The sequence below is a fragment of the Vidua chalybeata genome, chromosome 1 (assembly GCF_026979565.1).
Source record: "Vidua chalybeata isolate OUT-0048 chromosome 1, bVidCha1 merged haplotype, whole genome shotgun sequence".
NCBI classification, from domain to species: Eukaryota; Metazoa; Chordata; class Aves; order Passeriformes; family Viduidae; genus Vidua; species Vidua chalybeata.
The window spans coordinates 136,864,509-136,887,277 of record NC_071530.1 but is presented as its reverse complement, the minus strand read 5'-3'; the positions used below and the strand labels follow the sequence as shown (position 1 = coordinate 136,887,277).

The 22,769-nt window shown below is 33.9% G+C and overlaps 1 protein-coding gene across 3 annotated transcripts in view; it reads left to right on the top strand.

The window, feature by feature from the left end:
- Positions 1-22,769, top strand: part of CSMD3 (CUB and Sushi multiple domains 3) — a 587,056-nt gene that overhangs the window by 460,271 nt on the left and 104,016 nt on the right. For 2 of the 3 annotated variants that reach the window (XM_053944910.1, XM_053944900.1), the window contains 7 exons: positions 8,794-8,907; positions 9,679-9,774; positions 10,643-10,846; positions 13,824-13,948; positions 16,237-16,333; positions 17,271-17,375; positions 22,245-22,363. In XM_053944910.1, coding sequence (XP_053800885.1) covers positions 8,794-8,907; positions 9,679-9,774; positions 10,643-10,846; positions 13,824-13,948; positions 16,237-16,333; positions 17,271-17,375; positions 22,245-22,363 — 860 coding nt within the window. The remainder of the gene's footprint in view (positions 1-8,793; positions 8,908-9,678; positions 9,775-10,642; positions 10,847-13,823; positions 13,949-16,236; positions 16,334-17,270; positions 17,376-22,244; positions 22,364-22,769) is intronic. The other variant, XM_053944919.1, reaches the window with a different exon arrangement.

Here is a 22,769-nt window from a genome sequence, read left to right as displayed (position 1 = left end):
CAAATATATTCTTATTGTCTTTTTATACATTCAGATAAATATTTCCTTTTTTCAAACATGAGAAATCAGCAGATGCCATCTCCTTCTTCCTCTCTGAGTCTGAGAATGCAGGAATACGGTAAGAGGACAGAGGACAAATCATCATGTTTCTGTTCAACGTTTCCTTTGTAGAATTAAAACAAAGGAAGAACAGCAGAGCTTGCAGCTTGCAGCTCAGTCTAGATCTGTGTGCTGTGTGCTCTGGTTTTTTGAGATCACAGAAAGGAACAGCTATTTTCTTCACCTTCGTCTGTGAGAGAAAAATCGCACATGTGAGCTTTAAGAACTAGAACTCTTTTTTGCCCTTCCTTACCTCTTCCTTCTTTGCAGTGAGAATCATTTATTCTGCCTTTTCCTCCCTAATCATCTGGATATCATGCCAGGAAATGTAGGATTCCATTTGCCATCTCCAGCTGAGACTACCAAAGGAACACCAATAACAGATAATTCAGTAAAGGCTTTTTCCACAGACTTTAATGAGAGTTGCCACAGAGATTAAGGACTAGACAGTAGTGTAAGTCACAAACATTGGGAAGAAATAATATATATTCAAATTAATGCACCATATTCAAGTACAGTTAACTGGCACATCTTTGTGTGGTTTGGAAAACCTCCATGACTTTTATGTTAATCACTCATAATAATTTGCTAATAACAGTAAATGTGTGCTATACATATGATGTTGAAATAGAATTCTGTTATATTTGAGGACTTTTGTAGGTTTGTCTTGTATAGTCATACTTCTTTACACTGGGAAACTTGTATAAAGTTTCTGTAACTAATCTATAGTTCAGTTGCTCTAGAAAATGCATATATATTTATGTGTCATATATATATGTATGGAGGGTCCTTTTACCTATTGGCAGCTTTAGCAACTTTTCAGTTATATAATTATTCTCTTTATATATGATTATTTTTTGTAACATTAATATATCAGCTCAATTTAGTTTCATTGCTTAGTCACTCAGCACCTCTCTGTCCTTAACTCATGCCAGTAAGAATATCCCTTTCAATGGTTTACACACAAACCCCTCTCTAGCCTTATTTTGGCATCTAGTCTGTAGTGCACCCAAGAGACTCATACAGGTGGAATTAGTTTTTACTTCTTTCAAGATCAGGAGCACTAGACAGCTGCTTTATTCTGTTGCTTTGAAATGAATCAATATTTACACAACAGGATACTATTAGCAGAGACTCTACTTTGTATTCACAATTAATAATTTTCCTGTTACAGCATATGATAAGAAGTGTCAACCATTACAGAGAAATGCAATGATCACTAAAGATCACTGTTATAGACACAGACTAGACTGAATGTATTAGCAGTAACTGGCAGACAACCAAATGTTTGGAAATATAAGAGAAGAAGCATTTTTTAGAAGTGAGACCTCTGCTACTATTTTCATTTAGAAATGATAGCAGCAGTGCTAACTCAGACATAGTCAGTGTTATGTCAAAGTATTACACTGAATAGTAAAAGATCACATCTTTTAGTTCTTTTATGTGAGCTGGTCAAAATTAATTTAGGTTTCCTTACTGAGAGCAATACTCCTATTCATGAATTCTGTAAGATCATCTCTTTAGGGTGTCATCTTTCAATCTTTTCCTTCAAAACACTCAGAGATTATTGAACTGTTTCTCTTCAAAAACCCCAACAAACACTCAAATTATCTTGCAACTTTACTGGATATTTTTCTCAGCAGAAGGACAAATATCTGTTTATTTGGTGTCTACATGAATATAAGTTACTTTTAAAATAGTGGGCCAGTCTGTCATTTGTATTTCTAGTTCAATGCATCACAGTGTATTGCTGGTTCATCCTAAATACAAAGTAAAATGTAATCAATTTTTTCTTATCTGCTGTTTATTACGAAGCTGAATACTTAAATAAAAGGAGGCATTTAAAGAGAAAGTCTATGTTCCAGTAAGAGAGGCAGATATAAATTGCAACGGTAGGTAGACTCTGACTTTTTTTAACATTATAGCAAAAGTATTTTTTCTGCTTTTGTCATAGATTAAGACAGCAAAGGGTCATAATAAGCCTTTGTAGCAGATCATCTCTGAGTTTATTAAATATAATTTCCATGATTAAGCTATGTTATGCAAAACTCTTGGCTTGCAGAGCTACTTCATATAAATAATGTATGGACCTTAACTTTAAAATATTTCTAGATGTAGACATTCTGCTATTCATTTATGCATTTTATTTATTTCAAGGCTACTCCATGGCTGGTTTGAGATGTCTTGAAAGTGACATCCAAAGGAAATTGTAGAAGTGAAAAATTCAAAAAAGTTCCATTTCTCACAAAAAAAAAAACCCAAAACAAAACAAAACAAAACAAAATATTCTTTCCTCCCCTCCTCTTCCTAAAAAAAGTAATTAAAAAAATCTGTAACTCTTGCAATGAAAATTGGTCGAAAGTGAGTGTAATCATACTAGGGTAGTCAAATCTTAATGCAGGTGTCTATTTTGTGAAGAATTCCTCTCTTTCTTATGACAATGGGCACAAGGTTTTTGCTATCAATTGATCATTTGATTGATGACACTAACATGATCAACTGTAAGGGCTTGCTGAGTCTTTCTCATTGAGAGAAAACACCACACAGTAGTTTCCTGCTTCCTGGAGTTATGCTTGAATCATGTTGATTTAAAGCATAGATTTTCTCCATTGTCATTTATCATTTGGCTGACTGACCATGAACCACCACTTAGCACAGTGAATGGGATTTCCAGACTTGGGAGTTAAGATGCATGAGAAATTTGCATTTCTTTTTTCTTAGTGCACACTTGTTATCCTTAATCACCACAAAGACTAGCTCTCTAGTGAGAGATTTCTCTGTTTTTTAAAGAAGTTTCTCAAAAATGTGGACTTCTCCCTCTTTTTTATTTTCTTTTCCAAAAAAGAATTAAATATGGTATTGTAATTTCCTTATAGGCATTCATAAGAAAAAGAAAAAAAAAAAGCTAAATCATAAGCAAAGAGAGCATATCATCAGTGGGCCAGACATAGATTTTTATGAGTTTTTTTTTCATTGTGAAATAATTTTTTTATATTTTATTTATTCATGTTGTGAACAAAACTCTCTTTTGGAAATATTATTTAGATTTATTACAGATTTTTTTTTTGAAACTATGAAAAGTTAACTTCTACAGAGTAACCTCAAATTCTGAGAAATACCTCTAGCTCTAAAATTAGACCTATTTTATACCACAAGTGATAGACACCTGAACACCTTAATTTTACATTCACAGTTAGAAGAAACCTGTTTTTTAGAGGAAATTATTTAAACTATCATTTTAAAGCACAATTTTAAATTCTCATTCTTAACAAATAAGTTAATTTATCTGGGTCTTTTGATTGTTGGGATTTTGCTCAGTTCTTCCAACTAATTTGGTGCTAGAAAAACAGTGAAGTTACTGTAGAAAATAATGGCCATGATATACATCAAGTATGTCTTTTCCAGACTGAAATAGATTCTGATTGGAGACATATATATGCATTAAGAACTGTAAAGGTAATTTGGGTTCTATTATAGTTAATATGGCTGATTTTCATATTTCTTTGTCAATTACTAAGACTTATCTCTATAAATGCTGATTCGGCCTTTAAACAAATACCTAAAGTCTCACCAGCAGGGCTTATATGAATTGCACATTTCAGTTTCTGTAATAAAAATGCTTAAACCATGTTAGTCCTTCTGGTGTTTTCTTAAAGGCAAGTGAATTACAACAGTAGTGGAGTTGATTTTACACTAAAGCATACTGATTTTAATAAATCATTAGGCACACAAAATATCCCTAAGAAGAGAAAACCCAGGGTGAAGAATTATATTATCATCTTATTCCATTGTTATCCATGTAAGTTGTTAAGAGCATTTCTTTAGATCCAATGGCTGGCAAAATATATAAAATAAATATATTTTATCCAGGTAAATACTGCTTGATCAGTACTAACATTAATGACAATTACGTGCTACATGTTTGAATTTTGAGTTAGGTTTAACGCTTTACTGGGTCAGTGTTGTGGGTTGATCTTGGCTGGATGTTGGGTCTCACCAAGCCACTCTATAAGTCTCCTTCCCAGCGGGGCAAGGAAGAGAGAACGAGATGGAAAACAACTAGCAGGTTTAAAGCAAAAAAAAGTCAAGCAAAACTTTGTGTGTGCAGCAAAGGGAACAATTAATCTCTACTTCCCATCAGAGAGCAATGTTCAGACACTTCCCAGGAAGCAGGGCCTTAGCATGCATAGTGGTAGCTCCAGAAGGCAAACATTGTAGGATAAAAAATACTCCTCATTCCTCCTCTCTCCCTTAGCTTTTGTATCTGTGCTGCCATCATGTGGTATGTAATATCTCTTTGTTTAATTTGGGTCAGCTGTCCTGGTTCTGTCCCCTCCTCCAGGATCTTGCCCACTCCCAGCTGTTAACACTAGTGTGTTAACACCTTTCCAGCTGCCAATGCAAAGCACAACACTGTGAGGGCTGCTAAAGAAAAATGAACTCTATCTCAGTCAGACCCAATACAGGCAGAAATGTGAGGGGTCTCTTTTGGAAGTATCTGATTGTACATGGCCCTGGAGAGATGAGAAGTCCAGGAAATACATTTTCTTTTCAGGGATCACTGCTTCAAGAAAGTAGTGGTTCATGTCAATTGATCAGACTAACAAATGTGGCAAAGACTCTGCACAGATGAACAAGGAGCTGCTGATAAACTTGAACATAAAAAAAAAAAAAAAATTAAGAGGTTGAAGCAAGGTCAGATGTTCAAGAAGGAATACAAACACTTGAAATACACTGAAATATGGGGTTAGGAAAGTCAAAATCCATATAGAATTGAATCTGGTATGAAGTATCTCAATAAAAATGATTCAGAGAAACATGAATTAATAAATTTCTTCTTAACCACAGTCTTGAACAATCCTGGAACCCTGAGACCAGCAGAAAAGTCTAGAGTTCCTGGGACCCTGAGACCAGCAGAAAAGTCTAGAGTAAGGATGACCTAGAGGAGGACTAGGTGACAGAGCACTTAGACAAACTGGGCAAACCCATAGGACATGATGGAGTGCATGGGAGGCCAGTTACCCTTGGAAGGTTGTGAGAGCTGAGGGAGGTTCCCAAGGGCTGGAAAAAGACAACATTCCTATAATCAAGAAAAGCAAGGAGAAGGATTGAGTGAACTAAAAGCCAGTTAGTCTCACCTCTGTACCTGGGAAGGTGATAGAGCAAATAGTCCTGGTCACCTTCTGCAAATATTGGAGATAGCCAAGATGATTAAAAGTAGAGAGTTGTCACTGTTCAGCCAAGGGAAAGAAAGGCAAGTCAAGGCAAGGCAAGGGATAAAAACTGTAAGGAAGGCAGGATGCTGGGTCAGGTTGCTCAGAGAGGTTGTGGGTTCTCCATTCTCACAGAAATTCAAAACCTGATTACACATGGACCATAGCGATCTAAGTGGCCATTCTGTCTGCAAAAGGAGTGTACTAGATAATTAGTGAAGGCTTCTAGTCTCAGTAATTTTCTAATTTTGTGATAAGAATTATGCTGCGAACACTGTTCGTAATATAATGCTATTTAAATTATACCAGTATTTTATTTTAAACAGGCAGATGTAAATTCTATACATGTTTATTTCTTACTCTAAAAATGAAACTAAAATTTCTTTGATGAAATTTTTAACTAGCAAACTATTTTTGACCAATTCCATCTGTTGTTAGATGCTTTCCAAACTCATTGAAAGTGTCCACATGAAGGCCATAGAAACATCTAGATATTTAGATGCATGGAAAGTCTGCTCATCTAGCTCTTGCCTGTTTTGAATTAATGGATTCCCTCACTATCCTAAATTATTGGCAGTATTAACATTACAGTTTACATGGAATTTTCAAACTTAAAAAAATCACACAAATGGTAATGTATAAAAAACCCCTTAAAATGTATTTTATTTTTTAAGAAATACATAAATTAGTAATTATCAAAATTTCAAGAGAAAGTGCTTTTTGAACAACTTGGCATTGTTTAACTTGTAAAATAAAAGACAACTACACATGTAAGTAAAATGTTAAACTACAAAGCACAGAGAAAAATGTATTTTATTTTAAATAGAATTGTTACAAAGCATTGAAGGCCAAGCTGAGCATAAATTCAGAAATAATTTTCAGCCCAACTTTAGATGTCAAGTTTGGACAGATGACTTTCAGTTGACAGGGGATAGCGGGATAGCAGATGATTAAGTCATTATTCAGAGAATGCTTATCCATTCATCATTAGAGAAAAAAAAAATCACACCCAAATTCTTCAGCTGAAGTGATTTGATCTTTATATGAGCTGGATAATAGTTTTCAATTATTTGTTTCCCAAGGGCAGACTGTACTGGATGTTTACATAATATTTTATCAATATTTGTTAATTTAAAATGTCATCTTTCTCATGGCATTATGTCAACTAGTCAGGTATCAGTCACTATACATTTCAACATTTTGCAGTTTAATTAATAAAAAGCAAGTATCCTGGCACACAAAAAGGAAGGAACAAGATCTAGATTATTTCTTCCCTAGTGGCTGCAGCATAGTCCCGCTTAATTTGAGAAAGCAGCTTGACTCATGTAAATTGCTCATAAAGGGCTCAAAACCCCTTGAGCTTTCTGCTGTTCCATGTTAACCCCTTTCTGGCAATAATTCCACTTTGTCACTTCTTTTGATGTCTCAGCCACCTCAAATCTCTTTTAAATATATTTTATCTCAAGTCAATGAAAACATTTGGTTATGTTCTTATATTTTTGTCTGTATTTTATTAAGAAATGCACAAATGATAATGAAAAAAACCCAGTTACCAAAAATTATACGTGGACCTTTCTCTTTCCAAAGTGGCTGATTTTAGATCATGTATTAGTTCACTTTCTTCAGCGTTATACTTTTAGATCAAAGGGTTCACAGGACAAAGCTAGAGGCAAAACCAATATTGAAATACTTACAAAACATACAAAAATATCTTTGAATTTGACTCACTATATGGTGAAATTGTGGGTAAATATTTTATTTATTTATTTTGTAACACATTAAAATACAAATACAGCTTTACAATTTCATTTTTACAGTTTTCCCAGGATACAGCTCTTAATAACAGCTATGTGTGCTTGTTACAGGAGCCTCAGTTCTTGCCTGAAATTTCTATACATAGTTTGTAACTTAATTCAAAATGGGAAATAGCAGTGGAAGTCAAAAGGAACTTTTCTTGTCTCAATGGCAAAATGAAATTCATTGAGTATGAAAAAAGATTTGTTAAAGTCAAAACATGACAGAAACAATTAACTGGATTAAAAGCTTGGTAGTTGTCTTTAGCAACACCAAGAAAAGACTTGAATCCAGATAAATATTATTTTGAAAATAAGCAGAACTATTAAAAACATCAATTATTAATTTTCTGGAAATTGAAGGAGAAATTATGAAGATAATTCAGCATCTCTCTTACAGTTCCTCTTAAAATATGGACAAGAATCTCTGGAAGTGTCTCAGAAAAACTTTTGTTTCAAATTTTTATAAATATAACATTCAGTCTTTTTCTTCAAAAAGAGGCTTTTAAAAACTGAAACAAATATATGATAAGATCATGAGTAAGGAACATGGAACTGCCTTTTAAAAAAAATCAGTCAAACAAAAGTCTTCAAAAATTTGAAGAGAATGCAGTTTTAATATACAATTTTTAAAGCTTTAAGGGTGAAAAATTAATTGAAAGAATTGGAACTGAGAGCTTAATCTTCTATAACTAAAACTACCAAATGAAGATACTGCAGAACTTTTGGCAGACAAAGAGAATCTAGTAGGAACACACTGGAATATTTATTCCAAAATGTCTAACCTGAATAATGAACAAGAAATGCTTCAGTTTCTCTTTTTAGGTGTTCCAGTACCTAAAAATATCTTACTGCTTCCACCTTTATACATGTATAGTTCCTAATTTGCCCTCCACTGCTTACAGTATAAATGTTTTCTAGGTACTAGGGGCAGAACTAATCCAAAAATTTCTTTTTTTTTTTTTTTCACTAATTACTTGTATTGAGAGGGAAAACACCTGTAATTCAAATGGGTTATGCAAACCTTTTAACTTAAGAGCATAATTAAGTCTTGCATTGAGTTGCTCTACTAGAATGACTTTAAAAATAAAGATTTTTGTGATTCAGTAGATTTGTTGCCTTCAATCAGTTGCTCCTTTATTTCACAAAAGCAAAGATATATGGAATGTTAATATTCTTAAAAAAAAAGGGAAACATTCCAAGGTAAGTAAAAGTTACAGAGGGTTATCAACAAAATTTATTAATAAAGCTATAATAATATGCTTGGAATTAAAAAGGAGAAAATTGCGCTGAAAACTTAGATCTGTGGTGGAGGGCACAGAATTTGAAGGTAGAAAATAATTCAACAGCAGTAAAGTTGTTTTGTTCCATAATTAATAGAATCTTTTAATGATTATATGTGCATGTATGGCTTCTGTACCTTCATTTTCTCTTTTAGATGTATTTTCATCCTTTTATTGCTGTAATGGTGTGAAAAATAACCTATATTCAGCACCAGGACAGGTGATGTAGTTATTGTTATTTTTAAAACCATACATTAATATATATTTTGTTCTCTCTCTTTTTCCCCCTTTCTTATTGTATTCCATGTGTTTGGCTTTTTTCTTTCTTCTTCTTTTTTTTTTTTTTTTTTTTTTTTTGTCTTTGCTACTGGTGCCTCTTCCTTCTTTTCCTTTCTATTTCGTCAGTTGTTTTTGGCCAGTTTGTGTTTTTCCAGACATCACTCCATGACGTTGTTGAAGTATATGATGGCCCAGCTCTACAGTCATCTTTGTTATCCTCTCTCTCAGGATCTCATTCAGGTATCATTTAATAGAACTGTCAGTATATCATTATTTACTTTTTTTGTGAATCTAGAAATAAAATGTAGTCCAAAAAAAGAGAGAAAAAGGATTGTCGTATCTCTTAATCTCAGGCAAATATATCAAATACACATTTTGAACTAAACATTTCAAAATATTTGCATTGATGAATGAAATGAGATAAAATCACTTTTTTTTTTCTTTTGATATTTAGCTAATATTGTGGGTACTTGTGACTTCTTACTCTGTGCCTTTATGGCTTTATCTCGTGAGTAATTTGAAATAAGTAGTAGATATTTTAAAGGGCAAGCAAGGCATATTTGTACCAAAGTAAAATTAAATAGATTAGTTACATGTTGAGTCTATTTTAAGAGGTACCGGGGTTAGGATTTCTGTTTGTTTGTTTGCTTGTTTGTTTGTTTTTCCATTTTGGTTTAGGTTTTCTGTGTTATTTTGGGGAGTGTATGTGTTGTGGTGTGGGTATTTGTTGTTGTTTTCGTTGTTGCTGTTGGCTTGTTTGTTTGGTTTGGGTTTTTTTGGGGGGGATTGTTTGTTTTTTGTAAAGGAAAAAAGTAAGATGAGTTTTAACTCCCCTTTTCTAGAATGATATAATACCATCAACATAAAATATTAAAAGTGCATATATCTTACAAAGTTTACTGAAGCAGAACAAGGTTTGGAGAGTATTATTTCTAGCTGCAAAGATGTTGACAGGTGTTTTCTTTAGTAAAAAGTGGCAATGATAACTTTGTATTTTCATTGTTTGAGTAGGTGAATCCCTTCCATTGAGCTCGGGGAACCAGATCACAGTCAGATTCACCTCAGTTGGACCAGTAACAGCTAAAGGATTTCATTTTGTTTATCAAGGTGAGACGACCTAGAGAAATGTGTACATTCTGTTCATCATAGTTTGTAAATCATCAGAGAGAAACAGACTAAGAATGAAGAGGAAACTAATAGCCTTTTAACAATAGAAAATGTGTCACTATTTCTACATGTTTTGAAAAATGTTTGAAACTATTATTTTATCTGTATTTTAAAGCTGAGATCAAATACTTCAGAAACATAAGAGGGGGCTCCAGATTTAAGAAGACAGTTATACAAAACTGCTGTTTTTGTTTGCTAATCTGATTGACAAATGTTAGATCCATCTGGATGCTCTAAGTGGTTTATCTCTCAATTTAAATATGAATAGCTGCAAATGTTATTTCCTGTGGGTTAAAAATGATCTTACTGTTATTAAGATATTTTTCTTGGTTTTTATTATTTGCCTTTTTATGGGTCAAATGGGAAATTTTTATATACCAACACTTGCAACAGCAATTCACTCTTTCATTACATATAAATCCTCATCTGACAGTCAGAACACACATTTAGAAATCCACATGAATAAATGTAAATATCTGATACAAAATATTATTTTGAAACCCTGTACTAGTTGAGTATCTCATGGTAGTATTTCTTAGAAGTGTCATTTTAAAAAGGTTTCTGTGTGGATTTTATGCATTACTTTCAATCTTGGCAAGGATATCAGTGCTATGCTCTCCTAAATAATAACTCAGCCATCAAAAGTGAGTAATCTCCATTGTGAAGATTCATTTGGGGATTATGGAAATGTTCCCAGCTGGGAAATAGCTGAAGTTTCTTCCAGATGTTTTAAATATTTGTGGTTCAATATCTGTATTCCCTCACCAAATACAAAACCAAGAATCCACAATTGTTTGCATGTTCACAGCTGTTCCAAGAACAAGTGCAACACAGTGTAGCTCTGTGCCTGAACCAAGATTTGGAAAAAGGATTGGAAATGAATTTGCAGTTGGTTCACTGGTTCTTTTCGAGTGCAATCCAGGATATATCCTCCATGGGTCAACAGCAATTCGATGTGATACAGTACCAAATGCATTGGCACAATGGAATGATTCACTCCCTACATGTATTGGTGAGTTCCTAAGGCTTTCTAATATAAGTAATTACTGCTTGAAGTGTAGACTATTCTCCTGTTGAATATATTTATTCTTTGTCATTGGTATAGTATTTTATTCTTACTTACTTTAATTTACTTTCTTTTTTATTCAAGGTTAAGTTTTATTCTCTTTTCTATTCTAACCTTTCTATTCTATTTCTATTCTAACCTTGCTGTAAGCTTTCACAAGTTTCATGAACATGCTCTGCTGCCATAATGTGATATTTATGTGATAGCTTCTCTTACATTAACATCCCTGGAAATTCCTGGATGTCCCTCTTTAATCAAGAATCAGAAATATTAATTTGTGCCCTGACTTCTTGCAAGACTAAGATGCTTTTACACTGCAGATCTCTAACAAGATATTGCAAGCTATTAGGAAGAACAGTACTATATTAAAGATTTAGAAATAGTTACATTAATATTTTGTCACTTGTCATGGAAAGGCCAGTAGCTTTTCAGATGAGAAAACATACTTTTTCTGGTTCTAGCCACTTTGAGATTAAATTCTCAACATTAAATTCTTAAATTAAGGTGCATACATTGATATTTATAAATTGACTTGGACCAACTGGAATTCTAGTAATTGTAATGAAATTTCCCGCTTTACTTTTCCTGATAGGAAAGAGAATTTTTTATAAAAAATATCATAACCCATTGCAAAAATGGCATTATGATACTGACTCCAGCAGAGTACATACACAGAGGTTTAGGAGAGTAGATGAAAAGGAAACAAAGAATGTATTTTCATTAGGCTGATGTTACATCTGCCATGCTAACCATCTGATGGTGCCTAGTAGAGTATGAGTGGTTTTTAGTAAATTAAAATATTATCTCCAAAATACCAAAATCCTGATAGAGATCAAGGCTAAGTATCAGTGGAGTACTATTGATAAAATACGATTAATCAAGTTTTAAACAAGTGATGTTGACTTAGACTGTTTCAGGCTTAGCAGTAGAACCACAATTTCTGTATCAATAAAAAGGTGAAGTATATAGCTGTATGTCATTTAGTCTCATAGATTACAGTTTAATCAGTAGAATTGTACTACTTTTCCCCTTGGATTATATTCCCTTTGTTTTTTCAGATATAACAACTTGACAAAGTGTTGAAGTCATTCTTTTGGACATTGATCACAATATATTATTGCTATTTTAATACATTATTTAGTCTATGAAGAGAAAACTACCTGGCTCTAGACAAGCTAAATTGTGGAAGGGTTACCAGACACCTTCTATGTGAAAATTCCTGTGTCAATAAAGGTGATAAAATACCTATGAGATGAAAATTGCATTAAACTATACCAGTTTAATAATTGAAGTGGTAGACATGACCATATTAAATTGCCTTAATTCTAGTGAATGTTTTAGTATTACATATTCAGATAATAGGCATATAATCATTGAATCATAGAATCATTAAGGTCAGAAAAGACATCCAGGATCATCGAACCTTTGATCAAACCCCACCATGTCATCTACAGCACCACACAGGGTGCCACATCCAGTCTTTTCTTGGACACTTACAGGGATGGTGATTCCACCACTTCCCTGGGAAGCATATTTGAATGCTTAACCACCCCTCCTTTGAAGAACTTCACCTGATGTCCAATCTGAACCTCCCCTGGCTGAGTCTAAGGCAATGTCCTCTTGCCTTACTTACATGGGAGAAGAACCTGACCCCCACCTGGCTACAACCTCCTTTCAGATTGTAGTGTGATAAGATCTCTCTGAGCCTTCTTTAATCCAGGCTGAACAGCCCCAGCTCCCTCGGCCACTCTGATTATGTACTCTCTAGAGCCTTTGCCAGCTTTGTTGCCCCTCTCTGGACTCACTCCAGCACTTCAATGTCTTTTTTTGTAGTGAGGGGCCCAAAAATTACCACAACACTCAAGGTGCAGCCTGGCATCAACCTTTCCGTCTGTTCATCCTTTTATGGGTAATTGTTTAAACACTTTAAGTGACACTAGCTTTTAATTTATCCATGTAGTTCCAAACCGATTCTATTAATTTTATGCCATGCAACATGTAGCTACAATATTTATTATTAAGGTAAGTTGCATCCTATCTATTTTCTAAATCCGTATATTTGCTGCTTCTGAAATCCCTTCAGAATTTAGTGATGTTGAATAGAAGTGATACATTAGCTTTTAATGGACTTGATAAACCATCTCACCAATCTTTTCCTTCAGCTTCTAAAATACCAACAGAATATCCGTATGCAGATTAAGATGTAATATTATTTGTCTCTGTTACAGCCTCTAATGATGTAGACAAGATGTATTCAAGTTGAACATTCAAAAGAGAAACTTGATGGTACTTAATGTGCCTGTCCTGTTTCATGCATAACGCTTTTATTAATCCGTGAACAGATGTGATGAATGTAGTCTTGCAAGGATCTTGTAAATTCTTTACTGGTGCAGTAGATGCACAGACTGTGATGAAATAACTCACCCAAGCACAGAACAATCAAGGAGTTGAGACTGGTGTTATTAATTATTTAGAGGAGCAATATTAGAAAGAATGAATGAAAGAATATTAGAAACAAAGAAGAAAGATGGTTCCCTTTTTTTGTACACTTTTTATCTTTTATAGTAATACAGTGCATAGTTTTTATACTTCAATCTAAGCCTTAAAAAATGCTTTATTTTTGTAAGATTACCCGGAGACAATAGAATAGATTTCACTCTATAAAGGTCAAATAAACAAGGGGAATATTAGCATGATTCTGTCAGGTAGGAAACTGACATAATTCTAATTTTCTTCTACTCCTTTTTTGGTCAGTTAAAAGAACAGTTTTGAGATATAAAATTTTATTTTCCTGAGGCATATATGTATTTTTTAATGTAGCATCAATTTAAAATGTTTTCAGCCATAGTATAAGCTTTTATAAAATGTCTTCTCACTTCTGAAGCTTCATACTTCTTTTCTTCCCTTATGCATTTCCTTTCAGTGCCCTGTGGTGGTATTTTAACAAAGCGCAAAGGGACCATTTTATCTCCTGGTTATCCTGAACCTTATGACAACAATCTGAATTGTGTGTGGAAGATCACAGTACCAGAGGGAGCTGGGATTCAAGTAAGTTTTCTTGCTATTTGCTTGCTATTATCATATTTAGAACTGTTTTTCCTGATGCAAAAGATGAAAAGATCATTTATCTGTACAATTTTTCTATCTCTTCAATGATTTTGAAAATTTACTTTATTGCACATCTTTTTAATTATGTAGTGATTGAAAGTTACAAGATTTTTAAAAATCTTAAAATATGTACTTGTAGCCTTTTACTTAGAAGAATATCATCATAACTTCCAAACGTATTTTGATAGATCAGTGACTCCTTATAAGCCAAGGGAAATGGAGAGCCTTCCTAGTAATTATTTTTTGCTCTCCCCAAATTTATATCTCTCCTTTAACACAGTGAAATTAAGTGAGTTGCATTCAAGGACAAGTTATATATGTTCTCCTAGAAACTCTGCTATTTACTCTTTGTTTATGGAAGTTCATAGTGATGCAAAGATGCTTCATTATGCTTCAACATGAGATGGGAATTTATTCTTTTAAATAGTTTCAGAGTTATTGCTTACTTAACACAGATTAAGAACCTCGTAGAACACACAGTAGGAAAGTATCCATTAAGCTTAGTCATGCATATCTCTAGAGTTCACTAAAGAAACAGACAGAAATCTGGTAATTGCACAGGCACTTGAATTTAATAAATTAGAACTTCTAAGTATCATCTGAATAAATTCCTAGCAAAACGCATATCAAGAAATCATGATAACAAGTTTTCTATGTCAATCCTAGTTCAAAATACAACTGCTGTAGAAAATGAATAAAGAGCTCAGTTTATGTAGGTAAAGACTTAATAAAGAAAATCAGAAAAAATCTTGACAGTGCTTTAAAGCTTTTTAATAAATTTCATTACAGAGCTTTCAATAAATAGTCTAAATCAGCTTTGAGATTGATTTTGAAGAACACTACTCGATTTAAAAAGTTGACTAGGACAGCTGACAGGTTACTTTATTCTGTGCATTTTTTTATACTAGGAAGATAGTTCAGAGGATTTAAATTAGGCAGTAACTATCCTTTTAGGACTTAGGCCATCACTGTTGCTTTTTGAAAGTGCTTATCTCTTATCACAGGCTGCATTTTTCAGAATCATTAATGAGGTGATTAAATTACTAACTCTAATTTCAAATTATGTGTTTAATCTTCATGATACTCTTTTGCCCCAGAGTTGTAATAAACAAATATATATATTTACTGACTCCAAGTATCTAAAGCATGCTAACAGTGAGGACGTCTTCACTGCTTCACTTAAGAAAAAGAAATCCATTGGCTATAGTATCTGACCAATTCCTACAAAAATAGGTATAGTATTTGAGGTCCCCATCCAAGAAATAGGTAGCCAAATTGAATATTTATTTTAGGTAGAACAAGGTCCAAGTCATATATTTCACATAGAAAAATGACTTCATTACTTGGTTTTACTGGAACTGGTGTTTGTTTCTTCTGCTGAAACTATTCCATTCTGGGGAAAAAAAAATTGAGGCAAAGAAACATTAATGACTAAGGCACCCCTTTTTGATGGTGGTTGGGGTTTCATCATGACTCTGTCTTTTTTAAAGCTTTTCAGTAAACAGTTGGAACAAACAAAAAGCTAATACCAGAAACACTCACCTATTAATCAGAAACAAGAATCTGATATTTTTCTACTTTGTAAAGTGTGATTTCACTATATGAGAACAGTATAGCCTCCCTCTTGCAATTTATCTCCTTGCCACTTTGCATCTCCAAATGAGTGGAAGAATGTTTTCACCTCTGGAAGAAGTGAAGTGACTATTCCGCCTTTTGTTTGTAGCATGCTAGTGACTACTCCTCCTCAGGAGATGAGTTGGTAATGAAGGTAATCAAACACAGCAGTTTTCCCTTACCTGGAGGCAGAATTTAAAATGGCAAAATAGATGAAGCATTATGCATCCCTGTGGGACTAGTTTAGACTTGGAGAAAATAGAGAGAAAAAAACTGCATGTATTGAAAATACCATGTTTCATCTTCTCCTCAATGTCCTCCAAACAAGAGAATCATATCCTATACACATCTGATTTTCATGGCTGTGTGATTCTTGACAGAGGTAATAAGTGGTTGTCACTAAGGGTTACAGGATTTATAGTTTGAATTGGCAATCAAATAAAAAATAGTTGCCATTTTGTTCACTTAATGATGATTTTCCATTCTCTTTGACAAGGGGAGCAAGACAACTTTTCATGACTGAGAGCAATAGAGGCTACAATTTAGAGTCATCTTTGAGCTTGAATAAAGAGGGGAAGAAGTTTATGTTCTTTGCCTCACATTTTTCTTCATAGGTGCAAGTGGTGAGTTTTGCCACAGAACACAACTGGGATTCCTTAGACTTTTATGATGGTGCTGACAACAATGCTCCAAGGCTTGGAAGTTATTCAGGTGACTGAGAAGATTTTACAATAAATGATTCACAGATTCAACTCTTTACTGTAAACACACAGCTCCTTCTATGTGTGTAAGCATGCTTAAGCATGGTATGTGTATTTGTTTCTCCTATAATAAGCAACAGGTAGTATTAGTTCTGTTTTAATCAGTCATCACTTAGCAGACTTTCATAAACCTGTATATTTTAAAATGTTAGAAATTAAATAAGACTCAGAGGCTTCCAAACTAGACCTCTCTTAATCCAATTTTTTTCTTACACTTGTAGTAGGGTCCAGAAATACAGAACTCAAAAATAGGTATCTCTTGATATTGTACATGAAAAAAGGATGCATTCTTTATCCTTATTTTAGACAAAGAAGACAGTTCTTTTTGCCTTACTTTTTCTTGTTTTCTTTTGTTTTCTTTCATTATACTAAATACATGTGTATGCTAAGAGACCAGAGGCAATCATATTATCTTGACTTGTGTTAAAACACAAATAAATAGTCCATCACATTTCTAAGAACAGTCCAGCAACATATTTTCAGAGCTGCTTGATACATGTGACTGTTATGTTTAGAATCATTCTGGTGACAGGATTTGCTCTTGCTTTTAAAAAGACCCTAGTGAATATTTCTCCTTTTGTCAGTAAAAGCAAATAATATAAATTTATATTAGTATTTCCTTGACTATTGTTCATGTGTCTGATATTGTGGTGCACTGAAAATGTAATAAAACTTTTAAAGGGTCAGGTATTTTATAGCATCCATGATGACAGAATATTATGGAATTGTTTATGTGACCTATCTCCTGCTTCCCCCTCTCCCCTGCTCCCTCTTTCTCTTTTTCTCTCCTTAACTCTGTTTATACACACACACAGACATCACACCCTTATGTCTGCATTTATGTCACTTTCTATGCATTTCAATAATCTTTTGAATTCTCTTTTCAGGAACAACCATACCTCCACTTCTAAACAGCACATCAAATAATCTGTACCTCAATTTTCAGTCTGATATCAGTGTTTCAGCTGCTGGATTTCACCTTGAATATACAGGTAATTCAGAAATGTTCAATTAATAAAGAACACTTGGTGGTTCCAGACATCAGTTCAACCTAAACTGTACAATAGAGGAATATTTAGTCCTATTGCACATAATGAGCTACATAATGCAACTTCAAAGTCATTACTAAAATCCTATTTTATATTCAAGTGAGAAAATTCAGGCCTGAAAACTGTACTGTAAGGACTAAGGAAATTTAGTTTGTTTTGCTTTCATCTTTAAATTGCATTTGCTCTCTGAAAAAACTTTCTGAACCTACAGCAGACAGAAACAAATGCAGATTGCTCATGTGGCAATCCTAATCCATTGTGTCCAGTGCAGCCCTGGTCTCTTCCCACAGATGCCACCCCTGCAGCTCCACACCCCAGCAGTCCTTGCCAAAATCTACAAATTATGCTTAATACAATAACATATGTACTATACAGTATGTATGTGTAGGATACAAATACTAGTCACCCTTGGCAAAGAGGAGAGAAGGAATAATCTGAAAATAGCAGTTGTGCACTTTAAGTGAGAAATACCTGCAAGTTGGTGAGAACACTGAATTATTTCAAATGGTTTTTTTTTATTGCTGAGTACTCCACCAGTGGAAAAGGCTGTAGTTATAAACATGCTTTTTGTCTGAATGACTTTGTTTCAGATGACTGACAGGAATTCTGGCAATCACCAGCTGTGTGGTTCCTTCTGCTTATATTGGTTCTGGTGTCTGATCTGCATAATTGTGTCACAGTTATTTCTTGTCAGTTTTACCATATGCAAATCCCATGCTCTGGTTGTCTGATTAGCCAGTTGGAGAACACAGCCTTGCAAAATTACTGCCTGATTGCTTGTCTATAACTAAACATTAATTATAGGTAGAATTATCCTGCCATTTCCTTGAAATGCGGATAGTCTCTCAGCTGCTTACAACTTCAGATGAGAAAAAACATCAGGAAGTTATGAAAATGAAATAAAATTAGTCTGAATCCAGTGAAAGTGAAAATGCACCTTTGTATTCCCAATGTCCAAATAATATATGTAATATACTGCCCATGAACAACTTCCACCTTTAAAAAAAGAAAAGATTAACAGTACACTATTTAAAGTATTGGTCCATGTCAAAAACAATAACCAAATATGTGTGTATGGATTTATAAAGGGATGTATGTGTGAATCTGAACTAAAGCAATGTTTTCTGTCTGAGTGTATAAACCCAAAGTATATTTGGGTTGAAAATTTGTGATTCAGGAAATAATACCGATGTCTCTCAGTAGATATCCAATTAACCAGTAGCTCAGTGAAATATGCTGCTTTGCAAGATAAATGATTAATTTACTTTTCTTGTGCAAGTGATAGAGATGTGATTAAAACATCATTCAGTCTCTTGTGATTTAATCCAGACAGCAACTAAGCACCATAAAGCTACTTGCATACTTCCCTCCCCCTGCTCCCAAGTAGGATGGGGAACAGATTTGGAAAAAAGTCAAATTTGTGGGTTGAGATAAAAACAGTTTAATAGAACAGAAAAGGAAAGAGAAATAATAATAATATGAAAATAAAACAAATAATAATAATGAAATAAAATATACAAAACAGATGATGCACAATGCAGTTGCTCACCACCCACTGACTGATACCCAGCCAGTTCACAAGCAACAGTCCCCAGCCAGTTTTCTCCCTTAGTTTTTATGCTGAGCATGGGGTCATATGGTATGGAACTTGTTCATTTGGGGTCAGCTGTCCTGAAACCTTATAGTTAGTTGCTTAGTGTAGATTTCAAGTCCTAGGCACCAGCTGTTTCACTCCTTGAATCCATGACTCTTACTCCTCCACTATTCTCCAAGAAAGACATAGTCTCTATGACCTGTGAAAGTTTTATGACTTTTTTTTCCATCTGTTGTTCAATTGTTTTTTAAGAAGAGACTATGGAAAATTCTGCATTAAGCTGAATCATGAAATTGGTATGGGAGATTAAGCTAAGGGACAACACTGTCATCATTGCTAGAAAGAAAGACAACAGAAACTGTACCTTGTGTATCTGATGGATTTTTGTCTCTTGCAATACGATGTTTTCTTGCAATTCCAGAACTCACAAAACTGCTGTATTTATGAAGAAATTTCTCCAGAAAGAAGGAGATACAGAGTTGCTCTCTTCAATTGTCCTAGTCATATCTGACTCTTAGACAATAATTCCTGCTCTAAAATCTTTGATTATGTTTATAAAGATAGTTAGTAAATGGAAAGTAATGGCCAAATTTTAATGTCAGTGTTTCATAAATTTATTTCATTTAATTGGAGCACATGCTGACCAAAGACATAATGAGGAGTCAACTAAATTGAAGTCTTGGTCTTTGAAATATTGGTGCATGGTTCTCATGCAAAATCCCATCAGAGTGGAAGATTTATATTAAGTGTTTTTCAAGTGAGCTTGCCATAAAGATTTGTTTTGTCCAATTTGTAGTGCATCTTCCAAGTCTATTTCACCTATTGTAGGAGACACAAGTCTGAGGGGAAGTATGCCCCATTTGCCAAAATGATTACTTTTTCATTTCAGCAATAGATTTCTCTGAGAAAGTTTCATTCTGTTTCATTTCCAATATCTCTTTTCATCCATCCCTCATGAATTGTTTTTTGTCCTGTCTGCTAGGGATTATCTTTTGAGCTTCTAAAAAACCAAATGTGAATATAAAAGAAAATAAAAGGAACTTTATTTGTTAAAGAAATATTTTAACACAAGTGAATGATACTTTGACATAAAAAATTAAGTGTTCAAGCATAATAGTGTTCTTATCTCTAATGGTTTTTCGATTATATTTTTACTTCTCTGTTGAATTCTTAAATTGTTATTTTATCCATAACATTCATTTTCTGTATTCCATTGGACATCTTAAATACAAAAATATATTGCATTGAAAATACATATCACCTGAACTTTTCTGACTAAGAATGCCACAGAATGGTTTGTTAAACACTTTCATAATGTTTATATGATTTTACACCAATATAACAATTTTGATTTATTGCTCGTTTTCTCTAACTAAAGTTTTGTATTATTGAAAATTTCATTGGTATATTTTTGTGCTGAGCATCACAGGAGCTTCTGGAGAAGGGCAAGACAGCATCAAATAGCTTCTTTTTCTTTATACACAATTATTCTTATCTGAAAAGTAGAAGATACTGAAAGTATGTTTTCAATGAATGCCTACATTAAAATCTCTTTTTATTGCCATTGGCTATGAAAGTTCAATAATTTAGCACATTTTACTGTGAGAGCAGTATAAGGTAGCTCAAGAAAGTATTCATGCACCACAAATAAATCAATAATGAACAGACTGCAATTTATTAATATATTTATGAGTACAGTTATGACCTGAATAAATATCACAACACTCTGAAGACACAAGTTCTGAACTATTCCTCAGCTGAGAAGATGTCAAAATTTCAGTTTCTTGAAAGGTATTGTAGTTGTTCAGACCATATTTTTTCCCAAATATTATTTTATTAATTCAAGTGAGAAACAATAAGATAAATACCTGTGAATGTGGTTTGGGCTGCTAAGGTAGTCTAAGAAAGGCATTTAGATGAACTCATTTGCCTTTGCATGGCCTGAGTATGCAAACAGGTTACGCATTTCAGCTGAAGGTTCAGTAACTGGAAACTAAAACCTGCTAATTCTTAGTTTAACTATTCAAAGTAGATTATAAGCAATCATCTGTGTGAGCCAAGCACACTTGTTATTTTGCATTTGTGCTTTGTACATTAACTGGATCACACTCTAGATGTCTGAAATGTAAAAAGAGAATCTAGGTACAACAGTCACTTTCAAAACAGGTTCTTTGCTCTTCTCTAGATAACAGAAAATAGAATTTGAAAACTAAAAATTTTCGTTAGCTTTCATCTGTCATATTGTATAAAAATGCACTATGTTAAGATGGTAGTTTTTACTTAGTGAGAATCTTACATGAAGTGATCAGTTACTTTAGTAAATTTTAAAACATGCAGATTTTGATAGTGTTCTGAGGTAGTAGGTGGCCATAACGGAATCCCACATTTCTCTATTATCCTGTGTACTGATGATCAGTTATGTAATAGTCCTGACTTCACAAGTAGGCTGTGATTCTTACAGGAGGCAAAGAAAACAACTCAGTTGATTATACTTTCTTACATTCCTGGACCTTCCTGGGTAGATGCAAGGAAAAAAAATTGTCTCTTTGATGATCATGGAAAAAAAGCGTGTGGTATCTTAGCAAATAAGCTTCCTTTGCAATCAGAAATTCAAAATATTAATGTTATAGCTCTATAGATGCATCTTTAAACATAGCAGATTAGATTAAGTCTGATGCAAATATTTATTCTGTCTGTCTGTGTGTGCATGTGTGAGTGTCTGTGTGTGTGTAAATGAATGAAGGAGTTGAGTCAGACCTGTGGAGGATGGAATGCTGAAGAGCACTTTTACTTTGCACTGTTCTTCCAGTGTTTTGCAGTTGGTGTGGTGTTGTCCAGCCCCCGTAGAACACACGCTGGTAAAGCATAGCAGAGGTGTTCCCAGTCTGAATGATGAAGGCTGTAATTAGGAGTGAGACTGGAGGTAGAAATGAATAAGTCTGTGCCAGGAGATAGTGGAATTTTAGAACTGAGAGTGCAGGTTGGGAAGTGTTTGTTGTCACACTGATCCTTTTCCTTTACTCGAGAAAGAAGATTTTTTTTTTTCCTTACACACAGTTATTTCGAAATAATATGCTACTTGTCCAGAGACAACTGCTGATTCTCAAGAGCCCCCTAAAGCTTATCAGTGTGCCTATGTGCACTGTACACAGTCCTATGTGAATCTAAAAAACAATTTTATGTTCATTAGAATGACTAAACTTCTTTATTTTTCTCAGCTATAGGTTTGGATTCTTGTCCTGAACCACAGACCCCAAGTAATGGGATCAAAATTGGAGACAGATACATGGTTGGAGACGTGGTGTCTTTCCAGTGTGACCAGGGTTATTCTCTGCAGGTAAGCCAAGTCTCCTATTTCAAATGGTGCCATTCAGTTCTTTAACATGGTTATGTTTAAGTCTGTCAGTGCAAAATGGATGCTGAACTCTTCAGGAATTGTGTACACATTATAAGTTTACAGGACTGTTTGCTTTTTTACCAGATAGTAAATTTGACACTATCCAAATATTCCATCAGAAGTGTATGGCTTGGTGCTTCTTCTGCATTAGTGATTATAGGTTGTTATCTATTACTGATAGCGTCTTTGATAATTATAGCTGAACCATTATGGCAAAATTAAGTTAATTGTTAATCACTTGATGAACAATTAACAGTATTTCTCTATGCACAGGAGGAAAAAGAAAGTAAGCAAAGAGGGGTACTAAGAATAAAAATAGGAAAAGAAATAATTTCTTGTCTTATTA